The sequence below is a fragment of the Panthera leo genome, chromosome D4 (genome assembly GCF_018350215.1).
Source record: "Panthera leo isolate Ple1 chromosome D4, P.leo_Ple1_pat1.1, whole genome shotgun sequence".
Lineage (NCBI taxonomy): Eukaryota > Metazoa > Chordata > Mammalia > Carnivora > Felidae > Panthera > Panthera leo.
Window position 1 is genome coordinate 8,230,647 of NC_056691.1, and position 14,415 is coordinate 8,245,061.

Here is a 14,415-nt window from a genome sequence, read left to right on the forward strand (position 1 = left end):
ATTTCCCAACAAAGTGTCATAAATATCTGGGAAAAAAATAGCTTTAAAAGAAAAAAAAAACCCAAAATACAATTCTTGGATGCTTTCAAAGTTAGAAATAATGTTAAAAAAGTCTTGTCAATGAGGGCAATATAAATTCTGTGTTATTTGAAATGTCATATACACATTTTTTCTCTTCTCCTGGAATAAAGATTAATGTTCTTTGGTGTCTTTTTCGTTCTGCTTTTATTCTTTAACATTTAGGTGCCTTGACCCAAGCCATTCGAAATTTTGCAAAAAGCCTTGAAGGTTGGCTTTCCAATGCCATGAACAATATCCCACAGAGAATGATACAAACCAAGGTAAGTTTTTATGTTTTTGCTTTTTCCTCTGTATTTAGAAAATTGTTCTGTCTTATGTACAATGTAGAAAATTATTTTGTATTATGTTGGTATCGTCATATATTGAACTTTTCAAACCGATTTTTTATTTTTGCTTTATCACCATGTAATAAAGAACTTTCACAGGAGATGTTGTTTGATAATGCTCCTTTCAAAGAAACTAGAGAATCATTTCAAGTGTGGTGTATTTATAAGCTCTTTTTCCAAAGTATATATTCCAGATTGCTTAATTTCAAAAATTAAAGAGGATCACCTAGAATGTTAAGTAGTTTCCATTTGAGTGAGTTTTAGCTTTTTGAAGTCCCCAACTATACTCATTATATTGCGAAACGTTCATGTAAATTGATACTCTTTTGATTTTCAGCATGTTTTATTTTTTTCAACACTGGAGAATGCTTTTGTGAATAGGTAGTCATTTCTTAAAGTGAGCAACTGTCTCATAATTGATCAGTGTTTATAAGGAATGTGGATTGTTTAGCTAGAGAAATGAATCCTGATCTCCACTTTGTCTCCTCCTAACCTTACTACTTTAGGCTAATCTGTGAACATATCCTCTGGCAAGATGGGACTGATTTTGTCTAAACTTTGTACCCAAAATTACATTCGTGGCTTTTTCTCAATAACTGTATCCACTGTCAGACTTCAGCCACACACCTTGTCTTTCAATTTGGGGGCATAGTTGAGAGATTGAAGTTCTTGTACCTGGCAAGTCTCGTTGGTAGCACGAGTAGCTCCCAGTTCTTTCTGCTTTGAGTTAAGATTTGCAATAACACTTTCTAAAGCGTGCATGAAAAAAAAAAAAAAAAAAAAAAAAAAACACAGCTAAGCAAAAAAATAAAACACACTGAAGGAACATTTCATCAGTATTCCCACCTTAGATTACTGCTCTAGAGCTATGCTGTTAATGCATGCATTACGGATAGCCACATTGACTTCTTAAATTTGAATTTTACCTTTAAATTAAACTAAAATTTGAGTTCTTCAGTCACACTAGCTATGTTTCCAGTGGGCCATAGCCCCACGTGACCAGTGGCTACCATAGTTGGCAGTATTTACATAGAGCATTTCCATCATTGCTGAAAGTTCTAGAGTGCCACATTGAGGTGGACAAAGACAAGAGGTGCCGTTTGATTATGATGGTTACCGGAACGCTTTCCCATTTGCGAAGTCAGTCATATTCGCAACAATACTTCAAGCAGTTAAAAACACCTCCCTTCCCAGTATTACCAAAGCGAATGTGGTAGCAATCTGCCATATTGGCCATTTCATCGGTCCCCAGAGTCGACTTGGATGACCTGCCTTGGTGGAGGGTGTCTTCTGCTTTTCTGCTGTCACTGACGTGTAGCCTTTTTTTTAGCTGAGCACTCCCTCAGTGAAGATAATCTACCGTGACAGAGGAAAGAGCATAATTAGGTTACGACTGGCCATTGTTATCAAACATACTCCATCACTGTAACTTAGTTTCTGTGTAACCTTGAGCAAGCTACAGAATCCCTTTAGGTCACAACATGTGTCTAATATAATAGTTCTAAGAATTAAACAAGGTAATATATGTGAGGCACTTACCGTGGTTTCTGGCACATAGGATGTACTCAGTTAATATAAATCACGGAAATGGAAAAAAAGTGTTAAGACTTATTTTTTGAGAGAATGTGACTCCTCCCATGTTCCACATAGTCCTGAAACGTCTATCAGAACACAGCATCCTTTGACCTGGGAACACCAGTATGGACTATTTAATCAGTTGCTGCTTACATGCCCATCGTGATTTAATGGCTTACCATACGCTCCTATCAATATGGTAAAATGCTCATTAGGTTTCCTCTGCATGTGATCAGTTTCCAGGAGATCGTGAGATTTAGATATTTACTGAGACTTTTTTTTTTTGACATTATTTTTGATATCTTTCAATGTACCTGTTTTATTCAAGGTCTCAGCAGGAAGCAAATGGTATATCCAAAGGGAGATTAATTGAAAAAAATTTAAGAAGGGTCTGTTTCCAAAGGTGTAAACAGAGTTAAGAAAACCCGGAGGAATGGTGAAGCACCCCAGGACTAACACTAGTGAGAAGTCCTGAGCATCCCTAGGTCTGAAGGGGAAAGAGGTAAAAGCTATGGCCTTAGGAGATCATCTCCTTCCCCGCCCACCCCACCCCCCCATCCCCTGCCCCAGGACTCTGGTCTTAGACCAGGAAAGCTGGCTTTGCCAAAACGGAGAGAGCAGAGGTTGTAGGGGAATGTATACTTTGAACTCAACTCTCTTTTTTCCTATCCTTGTGTCCCCTCCCAGTGTCTATCACTGGCCGAACCCAACTGGAAGCCAGAGTTTAAGGAAAGTGGTTAATGTAGTCCATTCAGAGTAGTCTTCCTGGGCACAGAGCAAAATGAAGAAGGATAGAAGGTAGATGAGGGGCAAATGGAGAAATCCTGGATAGCCTTTGCACATAGATTGAGATTTTTGCTTTATGTCTGATCAGTTTATCGGCTATGTATTTGCTGATAGAAGCTATGAACACTCTTGTTTCACCTGAAAAATTCCCAGGTTTCTACAAAGTAAAGGCGATAAGAGTGAATCTGAATGACATTGCTCTGAAGAGTCTATTTTTTTAGTCCATTTAAAAAAGTGAGGCTATATAGTTTGGTTTTCTAAAAAAAAAGAAAAATATTGTATTTACAGAGTTTGTCGTTGAGGGTCCTACAGAGAGTAAAAAAGAAACGAAAGGCAACATTTTTCCTGCTTCCCTAGACAAAGTCATTTCCTGCAAGACTGGTTTAATTAGTGCTGCACCCAGATGTCGAAGAACATGGGAGTTTGTTTTAGTGTTGACCTCTACCTACTCAAAAGGAAAATAATACTTGGGTTTAGAGATTTAAATGCTATAATTTACAAGTAAGCTCTCGCACGAAATGAACTTGAACTAAGTATCAGAAGGAAGCATTTAAAATTGGGCAGGGCAATAAAGATTTGAAGATTACAGTGGTTTCTTTTTCCGGAGAGAAACAACTACCCGATTTTGATGGGATTTCTTTACAGGTCGCCGCTGTAAGTGCCTTTGCCCAGACTCTGCGAAGATACACGTCGCTCAATCACCTGGCCCAGGCAGCTCGCGCAGTGCTTCAGAACACTTCTCAGATCAACCAGATGCTCAATGACCTCAACCGCGTTGACTTTGCCAATGTCCAGGTACTCTGTTTCCTTTCAAAATGGGTCTTTTGAGGAAAGACGCCTCATTCTTCTTCATGAGGATCGTCGTATTTGTTTCCATAGTCGCATCCGCGCACAGACAGCATCTATGTCCACATTGTCCTGCAAGATGAGAGTTTGACTTGGCCAAGACTTCACTGCTCCTCTGTTTTGTGGTTAAAGTCTGATAAGATTTATAGTACTAGATGGGAACAGATGTCAGCAGGGTTTGCTAGATAGTTAATGGAGCAGGGACGCTCACAGTCCTTCAAATTAGGTAGGCAAGAGATTACACTCTTTTAGCTACTAGTTGTGGGACGGTGGGCAAGTTATTTAACTGCTCTGGGCTTTCCCTTCCACACCTTATAATACCTATCTTAGATTATTGTTGACATATGTAGGAATACATGAAGTCCTTTGCACCATAACATACAAGAGGTATATGTTTTTAATAGTGCCCCACCTTGAGGGGCACCTGGGTGGTTCATTTCAGCGTCCAACTTTGGCTTAGGTCATGATCTCACAGTTCATGTGTTTGAGGCTTGTGTCGGGCTCTCTGCTGTCAGCTCAGAGCCTGCTTTGGATCCTCTGTCCCCCTGTCTCTCTGCACCTCCCCCTCTTGTGCTCTCTCTCTCTCTCTCTCTCTCTCTCTCTCTCAAAAATGAACATTAAAAAAAAATAGTCCCCCACCTTGAAAGAACTAGGAAGACTTAGAAATTCTATTTCAGAGTGCCTGGTAAATATTTGTTCCTTTGAAAGGAATTAGGTGCAAGATGTTTGACTGTTTTGTTCGTCCAAATGAAGAAAAAAATGTACTTGAACATTGTGATCAAACTATTCACTTGTACTTTAAGGTACACTTAAAAAGACAGCTAATTTAGGAATATTGTGAAATCCCACAAATAGTTTATTTCAGATACTAAGGTGATGGAACTAGTTGTTACCATGTAAAAATAGTACATTGCTCACTCAAAGTACAAGCAAAAAAAAGAAAGAAATGCAGAACTGAACGTAATCAAAAACTTCTGTGCTTCAAGAGACCAGCAAAAAAAGTGAAACAACAACTGATAAGAATTGATGAAATTTTCTACTCCTGAAATCATTATTACATAGAAATACCTACATACCTACATACATACATACATTTGAAAAAAGAATTGAGAAGATTTTTACAAATTGTATATCTGATAAAAAAAAATTTGTATCTGGAATATGTTAAGAGCTATTACAACCCAATAATAAAAAGATGGCCCAGGTAGAAAATGGGTGGCGACCTCCATAGCCATTTCTCCAAAGAAGATATACCAATGGCCAACAAGGACCTGAAACGATACTTAACGTAATTAGCCACCACAGAAATGCAAGTCAAAACCACAGGAGATACTATTTCCCACACGCTAAAATGGCTATCATGAGACCGGTAATCACAAAAAGAATGAAGGGCGTTAAGGGTGGACTATGCTACCCTAGGAAAGAGATTACCAATGAAAACAAATAGTGCGAGAAGTCAGATGGAGGGCAAGACGAAGGGCACGCTTCTGTGGTCATGGTGAAAAATCGGAGCCCTCACGCACTACTGATTAGAACGTACGATGAGCCCCTTTGGAAAACGGTCTGGCAATTTCTCAAAAGGTTAAACATGGAGTTTTACCAGATGACTTAGCAACTTCACCCATAGGTACCTACGGAGAGAAATGAAATTGTGTCCACATAAAACTTGTCTGTGGACATTCTGTGGCAGCTTTATTCACGTTTGCTGCATAAAAGTGGCAACAACCCACTGCCTGTTTACTCCTGAGAGTGTAAACAAAGTGGGGCATATCCACCCAATGGAATATCATTAGCAATAATAAGAAATGAAGTTCTGACGGCTGCTACAGTGTGAATGAACCTTGGAAATATGATGCTAAGGGAAAGAATCCAGACACAAAGGACCACGTAGTGGATGATTCCATTTATATGGAATGTGCAGAATAGACAAATCTGTAAGAGACAGAAAGATCCATGACTGCCTGGATTTGGGGGACCGGGAATTGAAGGGTGACATAGGACACAAGGAGTGTGGGGTTTCTCTTGGGGGAAATGAAAACGTCTTAAAATTGTGACGGGTACACAGTTCTGTGAATGTACTACGGGAAGCCATTGAATGCTATACTGTACACAAGTGAATTATATGATACATGAGTTATATCTCGATAAAACTTAAAAAAAAATCAATACCTTGGGGTGCTGGTGGCACCCTGGTACCTGGTACCTGGGTGGCTCAGTCGGTTAAGCATCCAACTCTTCATTTCAGCTCATGATCTCATGGTTAGGGATTTTGAGCCCCACATCAGCCTTTGGATTCTTTGTCTGCCCTCCCCCCCGCCCCACCCCAGAATAAATAGATAAACTTACAAAAAATACTTTGGCTTAAAAAGAAACCATTAATGACTCCCATTTCTTAGAAATTTTAATCCATAGTTCTGGTCTATTTTCGTTACTTAAATATATCAAAAAGTAGTATTTGGGCTTGATTCATTCTAAGGCATAGTAATTAGTTAAGTTCATTCTGACTTTCATGGATTGAGCTCAAACTCCTAGTTATGGGGAAAATATTTTTTAAGATGTATCTTTCTATATATCTATGTATGAACACATATAAATGCACACATGCAAACATAAAACGTTCATAAGAGCAAACTGTCTCAGGTTTGCAAAGCCATTGACTTTACATAGTTCATTGAAATTTACATCAACTGATTTTCATGAGAATAAGTTCATATTCCCTTAAAATTTATCCTACAATGTTTCTTTCAAATCTTCATTCAGAAAAGATACTTTAAAAAGTATCTTTAAAAAAAGTTGAAGTAATAAGGTAACTTGTAGTTTCAAAAAGTAATGTAAGTTCAATAGCAGAAAATATATTTAAGAATGATTCCCCAGGAAAAATAAGATAAAAACAGGGAGGGAGACAAACCATAAGAGACTCTTAAATACAGAGAACAAACTGAGGGGTGCTGGAGGGGAGGTGGGTGGGGGGATGGGTTAAATAGGTGACGGGCATTAAGGAGGGCACTTGTTGGGATGAACCCTGAGTGTCCTATGTAAGTGATGAGAATCCCTGGGTTCTACCCCCAAAGTCAAGACTACCCTGTATGTTAACTAACCTGAGTTTAAATAAATAAATTTAAAGGGAAAATAAGTAAAATAACATGCTTTTTACATATCATTAAAAAAAAAAAAAGAATACTTCCCAATAATAAACAGCTGAGAAGGGTTTTCTGTAATATTTGTGCATCTGTAACCCTATGAAGTATTTATGCAAGTGAGTTCTTCTGGGTTATAACTGCCAACCTTGAGACCGTCTTTGCATATACATGGTGGGTTATACCTCCTCTCTTCTCATCCTCTGCCCACCAATTGAGGCTACGTTTTTCCCTTCCTCTGCTTTCAGCTCCCAAGTTTTCCCGGGTCTGCGTGACAGTTATTAGTGCTGGGACGTGTATGCTCTACCCTCTACCCTCTATCCTCTTTCCTTTCCTCGGGGGACCAGGAACAACAGTGGCATGCCCTTCATGTCCCCCTACACCTTACTTCGCACCCTCGTTTTAATCAGTTATCTCCTTCTTAGGGTGCTACATTCCGTCTCCACTCCCTTCTGGCTTTCCTTTTCTGTTTGGAGGTTTGCTGGGTTTTCCTAGAGTCCCCTGGAGTTCTCCTTCTTCTTCCGTTTCTCATTCCAATCTTATCACCCTCTTCTGTTCACCTGGAAGTTGTCCCTGCCCCTCCAAGATTGACCTCAGTAGCATGGACGCCTGTGGGGGTGATGGCTCTTGCATCAAGGAGACTTTAATGTAAAACAATGAGGTTACAGTTCAGTGTAAATATCATAATGCTCTGAAGAGCTCGAAAGTTCTCACAGGTTTCCTTCAGGATATCCATAAATCTTCATCACCATTGCATTCCCGCCTAATTAAATCTTCTTTTCCTCATGCGTTCAAGATGAGTTTTCTACTGCCACATTATTGATTTTCCGTTTCATTGAATCGATAGCGTTACAATGGCGCCATTTTTATTTGTAAGTTTTCCATCTGCATTACGGGCAAGTAGGTTTGGTAGGTCGACCTGATGCGGCATCATCGCATACGCTTGTGGTTGTTTATTTAAAAGACATTCTGATTGTGAAGCTACCGACTCCTCATCATTTTGGATATAATTTATTTGTAAGTTGAGAACACCTCTAATGGTCACCCTTAGCTTTGGGCGTTTACAGAGTTGAAATGTCCAGATTGCGGGGCGCCTGGGTGGCGCAGTCGGTTGGGCGTCCGACTTCAGCCAGGTCACGATCTCGCGGTCCGTGAGTTCGAGCCCCGCGTCAGGCTCTGGGCTGATGGCTCGGAGCCTGGAGCCTGTTTCCGATTCTGTGTCTCCCTCTCTCTCTGCCCCTCCCCCGTTCATGCTCTGTCTCTCTCTGTCCCAAAAATAAATAAAAAACGTTGAAAAAAAAAAAAAAAAGAAATGTCCAGATTGTTTCACAAGGGAATATTTACAGCATACTCTGTTATCAGTATGTTTTCAATCTCCAGAGTAGTAAAATGGCGTATAATGTCATTTGAAAAGCCAGACAATGTCCTGTGGTTTTATTTGTCTGAGTTAGGTTTCAGTTCCCCATCATCCTGTCTTTTCTTACAGCTAACTTCCAAGTAGATAGTGAGCTTGAATTTATGGTAAGAAATGAAATGAAATTCCTCCAAAGATACCAGTGCGATATCCTCCCCTATTCTCAGGGCACAAACAAACAGAAAACACCCCCTCCTACAGTGAGTATAGAGTTTCAGTTTTGCAAGATGAAAAAGTTCTGCAGATCGATTGCATAATAAAAAGCAGATGGTTGACACTCCTAGACTGCACTCTTAAAAAATGGGTAAGATGATATGTGTTATGTTCTGTGTTTTTCACCACAATTTTTAAAGTGCTTGGACATTAATGCAAAGAACAAAAACAAACTTCCCAGTCCTTTCCTTGATGCCTAAATTCTTCCCTGGGTACTCTCCAAGACTCTTGATATAAAATTTCCGAGTCATTTGACAGGGTGTGTTGAAGGAGCTTAGCTGTTCTTATGTAATTCTATCATAAAGGAGTAAGTGCAGAATTTGCAAAGGTAATAGTTTCAAGAGAGATGGTTCCATCGTTCTTCCTAATAGTAAAAAACTGGAACCGATGGACTTGGTTCTGTAAATAATGGCATATTCATGCCTTACAGCAAATTCAGTCGTTCAACAATAAATATAGCTCTACATTTGCCTACATGGAAATTCAGTTATCATATGGAGGTTAAGTGAAACTAAGCAGGATCTCTACTAGAATGTATAATAGGATCCTTTTTTTACCCTAAGTATTTATATATGCATCAGCACATATCATATGTGCAAAGTTTGAAAGGTTTACACATCAGCATGTTTTAGTTAGCTCTTAGCGTTGACATCTTAGATACCGTTAATATTTTTTTCCTTTGTGCTTGTTTGTATTTTCAGGTTTTTCTATAATTCTATTTTAGTGTACTTAAAGCATTTGAAAGTGATACTTAGGAGGTAATTCTGAAAGACTTTATGGCTAATAATTAGGTAAGAGAAGGATAGGGGATGGTGTCATCTGTTGAGAATTTAGAAGAAACTGGAGGTCTCCCTGGGGAAATAAAATAAATTCAGTTTGGGCATTTTGTATTTGAAATGCCTCCCGGTTGAAATGTCTCTTGAATAGGTAATGTCTATACGATCAGAAGAGACGCTGGAACCAGAGAATGAAGATTAGGGGTTTATTCAGCCGAAACTATCTATGCGAATGAACTTGTCCTCTGAGAGCTCGGAGAATGGAAGCTATAAACACCCTTTGCAGAAAAATACACACATAATCACAATGTTTTAGGTGTAGAATTAGGACCTTCACAGACACCCCTCCACGGGAGCTTATCTCGAAAACATTATCTGCATGCAGTGAACCCAGCTTAAAAGTTCCTGTCACATTTCATTTCTCTATTATATGCCGGGAACACGAGGCCCACATAGATTACGTGGGTTACTTCAGGTCAGTTTAGTTGATTTGCGCCCTGTATTAAGATCCACGTCCTCTGATTCTCCGCCAAACGTTATATTACCAAATGATTATATTTCGACATTGAGAGTATATACTTTTTAATGTTAAAATACAGTATAGCCCTGGAAACGTCCTAAAACTTAGAGCAACTACTGAAACGTAGCTTTAAAAGTTCTTGTTCCCACAGCTGTTACCAACCATGAAACTTCCCAGTCAGAGCCAGAAGGAAAACAGTAGTAATCGAAATCCTTGGCAGGTAGATGTCTACATTTTCTCAAAAGTAGTTTTGTTTTTGCTACTGTTGTATCTCAGTTGTGTGGTTCCCAAAGCCTAAACCTCATACAGCATGTGTTTCCACCCAGTACCATTGAGTTCATCCGCCCGACTTACCCTAAATCTTCTCGAATGGATTGACTTTATTTTATTTTTTTTAATATATGAAATTTACTGTCAAATTGGTTTCCATACAACACCCAGTGCTCATCCCAAAAGGTGCCCTCCTCAATACCCATCCCCCACCATCCCCTCCCTCCCACCCCCCATCAACCCTCAGTTTGTTCTCAGTTTTTAACAGTCTCTTATGCTTTGGCTCTCTCCCACTCTAACCTCTTTTTTTTTTTTTTTTTTCTTCCCCTCCCCCATGGGTTTCTGTTACGTTTCTCAGGATCCACATAAGAGTGAAAACATATGGTATCTGTCTTTCTCTGTATGGCTTATTTCACTTAGCATCACACTCTCCAGTTCCATCTACGTTGCTACAAAAGGCCATATTTCATTTTTTCTCATTGCCACGTAGTATTCCATTGTGTATATAAACCACAATTTCTTTATCCATTCATCAGTTGATGGACATTTAGGCTCTTTCCATAATTTGGCTATTGTTGAGAGTGCTGCTATAAACATTGGGGTACAAGTGCCCCTATGCATCAGTACTCCTGTATCCCTTGGGTAAATTCCTAGCAGTGCTATTGCTGGGTCGTAGGGTAGGTCTATTTTTAATTTTCTGAGGAACCTCCACACTGCTTTCCAGAGCGGCTGCACCAGTTTGCATTCCCACCAACAGTGCAAGAGGGTTCCCGTTTCTCCACATCCTCTCCAGCATCTATAGTCTCCTGATTTGTTCATTTTGGCCACTCTGACTGGCGTGAGGTGATATCTGAGTGTGGTTTTGATTTGTATTTCCCTGATAAGGAGCGACGTTGAACATCTTTTCATGCGCCTGTTGGCCATCCGGATGTCTTCTTTAGAGAAGTGTCTATTCATGTTTTCTGCCCATTTCTTCACTGGGTTATTTGTTTTTCGGGTGTGGAGTTTGGTGAGCTCTTTATAGATTTTGGATACTAGCCCTTTGTCCGATATGTCATTTGCAAATATCTTTTCCCATTCCGTTGGTTGCCTTTTAATTTTGTTGGTTGTTTCCTTTGCTGTGCAGAAGTTTTTTATCTTCATAAGGTCCCAGTAATTCACTTTTGCTTTTAATTCCCTTGCCTTTGGGGATGTGTCAAGTAAGAGATTGCTATGGCTGAGGTCAGAGAGGTCTTTTCCTGCTTTCTCCTCTAAGGTTTTGATGGTTTCCTGTCTCACATTCAGGTCCTTTATCCATTTTGAGTTTATTTTTGTGAATGGTGTGAGAAAGTGGTCTAGTTTCAACCTTCTGCATGTTGCTGTCCAGTTCTCCCAGCACCATTTGTTAAAGAGACTGTCTTTTTTCCATTGGATGTTCGAATGGATTGACTTTAAAGTTTTATCTGATTGGGTTGTGGGGGCTGGGCGGGGGGGGGGGGGGGGCGGGGCGGTGAGGAAGAGAGAACTTTTGAAGGCAGTATAAAAACAATAGAAGGAAAGACTGCAGACTGTTGGCTCAGATTCTCTTTTTCGTGGGTGATCATGTATTTTATTTTTATTTTTAATTTTTTTAATGTGTATTTATTTTGAGAGAGAGAAAGCGAGCTGGGAAGGGGCAGAGAGAGAGGGAGAGAGAGCATCCCAAGCAGGCTCCACACCATTTTAATGTTTATTTATTTTGAGAGAGAGAAAGTGAGCTGGGAAAGGGACAGAGGGAGAATCCCAAACAGGCTCCGCACCATCAGCGCAGAGCCCGATGCGGGGTTCGGTTCGATCCCACGTACTGTGAGATCGTGACCTGAGCCTAGATGAAGAGTCAGGGGTAACCGACTGAGCCCGCCAGGCGCCCCCGGAGATCGCGTATTTTGATCCTTCACGCAGACCAGCTGACGTGGAAAAACCCAAGTCATGCTGTTTCGTGCACCCAGGCGGTGTTCATTTCCTTGACAGCTGACAAGTGGTTGTTCACCTTCCCAGTTCCTTCGGTGGCTTGAAGCCTTCGCGCTAATTTCCCGCCGTGCCCCGGGTTTGCGGGCTGCCGTTGGAGGAAAAGGTGTGGGGCTGAACTTTTCCTCTGCTTTCTGTGTACCGTCCCAGGAGCAGGCCTCCTGGGTGTGCCAGTGTGACGACAGCATGGTTCAGAGACTGGAGACGGACTTCAAGATGACCCTCCAGCAGCAGAGCACCCTGGAGCAGTGGGCCGCGTGGCTGGACAACGTGATGATGCAGGCGCTGAAGCCCTACGAGGGGAGGCCCAGTTTCCCTAAAGCTGCCAGGCAGTTCCTGCTAAAATGGTCTTTCTACAGGTATCGTGCTCACTTTCCCCCAAGCTTTATTCTTCACGCGCTGCGGATACGCGCGTGCGCGCGTGTGTGTGTGTGTGTGTGCGCGCGCGTGTGTGCGTGTACCTGCTTCTCAGACAACAGACAAGACACGAGTGACGGCTTGGGGTGCAGACTCCCCGTGGTGATTACCCTCCGCCCACCCCCGGTGATGCCAGCATCATGGGATCGCTCCAGGAGCTTTATGGGAATAATCTGTCAGGAGGAGGAAACCTCTTGCTCCCAGCCCTGGAGTTCTCAGCTGGGGACGTCTCATAGCTGCCATGTGCAGCGACAGAAAAGGGCCGGTGTCGTCCTCTCTGCTGCAGACAGGCATTATTTGGGCTTCTTTCCGGAACACTTAACACCACTCGCTTGATTCTCTAGTGAGGTGATTTGCAAGCTGTGGTCCCTAGACCAGGAGCATCAGGAGACGTATTCGAAAAGCGAATTCTCAGGCCCCGCCCCCCAAACCGTTAGGATCAGAAACGGCAGAGCCAATCAGATGGGGAGCAACAATCTGTGCTTTTATTTTTTCGTAACATAATTTATTGTCAAATTGGCTTCCATACAACACCCAGTGCTCGTCCCAACAAGTGCCCTCCTCCGTGCCCATCACCCGCTTTCCCCCCCAGCGCCCCACCAACCCTCAGTTTGTTCTGTGCTTTTAAAAAAGTCATTTAGGTGATTGTGATGTATGCTCACATCCATCTAGTTAATTTCTTAATTTTATCAGGTACAACTGTTTTCAAACCTGGCTGCGTGTTAGCATTAGTGTAAAATAAACAAAAATCGTAGGTACCTCCCCAAACCCTCCTGAATGAATCAAAATCTGGGCGGGTGGGTAATAGTGATTAGGGATAGAGGTGATGCGAAAATGCCTTCAGAAATCTTCCTCTTGGTGATTCTGATGCATAGCCGGTTTAGGAACCAATAATCTAGTAGACGCTAAGTACAATACGAGTCACTTAATGGCCAAAATAATATAAATATAAACGTATGGTTTTATCAACCTGGAACCCCGGAAGAGAAAGCCCTTCGGATTACATGATGTATGACATCAAATGTTGGGATGAGTCGTTGACCATGTGTCTCCTGCAAGGGCTAAAAGCAGAGCCTTGTACATAGGCTTATACACCAGAAACACAGGGATGAATGGAGGGATAGACTTGCATTTCGTAACATGAATTAGTTAAGTTATATTTCTGACCCTGGGATTTTTTTTCTACTGGTAGGAGTTTAGTGGGTTTTTTTGCTTCTTTGGATGGAGATGCCCCCGCTGCCTCGGGCGTGACGGCCATATCTACCTTGAGGTTTAGGTGGTTCCTGATTTAGATTCTGTCCTCCCATGTCTGTGTCAGAAAGTCGTGACCACAGGACATACCAGACTGGCTGCGGGCACACTGGGGTCATCATGGTGATAAGTGAGTCCAGGGGTGAGTCCAGAGCTAGCTTTGCAGGGAGAAGGTATATAAATAAGCAACAGAGTTTAGGAACTGGTATACCTGTTAACCCGGAAGCCCACACCCTCTCTTTGTGACCCCCTTCATGAAGATGCCAGGCATCTTTGAATTATGTCGGCAGCTGCTTTGGCTCTTACTGGAAGCGATTTCTTTCTTTCAGCTGATTTTACTTGATTTCATCCAATTCTTACTTCTTAAGCTCAAGTAGTACCATAGATCCTTTATAGATGCTTAATTACAAGTTAGCTTACTCTTACACCCTGAAAATGGTCTCATGTTTAGCCCAGGGTCCAACTCAGTAAAAGGAAGCCTGCCGGTTTTCTATTATTGTTGTCTTGTTTTTGGAATGGCGTAATTCCACAGCTCGGTGCCTCCTACATTTAATAATACCTTTAACCCATGTGATTTGAGAAGCGCTTTATTAAGATGTTGCCTGACTCCGTGACCCCCTGGCACGGTACAGTAAAACCAGTGTTAGCTTAGATCTGGGTGTGAATGAGAAGAATGTTGATGAGGACTGTTGAAGTTTGCCCCGCTACGTGGAGAAGATTTGGAAAGCATTGTCACAGTGTCTCCAAGAAGATACAGCAATAGTCATAGTAATAGTAGAATTCCAAATTTTAATTTGAGAACATTTCTTAAGAAGGC

The 14,415-nt window shown here is 41.4% G+C and overlaps 1 protein-coding gene across 14 annotated transcripts in view; it reads left to right on the plus strand.

Moving 5' to 3' along the window:
- The window catches only part of RFX3 (regulatory factor X3), a 284,537-nt gene that overhangs the window by 238,310 nt on the left and 31,812 nt on the right, over positions 1 to 14,415 (plus strand). For all 14 annotated transcript variants that reach the window (XM_042912333.1, XM_042912320.1, XM_042912327.1 and 11 more), the window contains 3 exons: positions 244 to 341; positions 3,414 to 3,563; positions 12,081 to 12,289. In XM_042912333.1, coding sequence (XP_042768267.1) covers positions 244 to 341; positions 3,414 to 3,563; positions 12,081 to 12,289 — 457 coding nt within the window. The remainder of the gene's footprint in view (positions 1 to 243; positions 342 to 3,413; positions 3,564 to 12,080; positions 12,290 to 14,415) is intronic.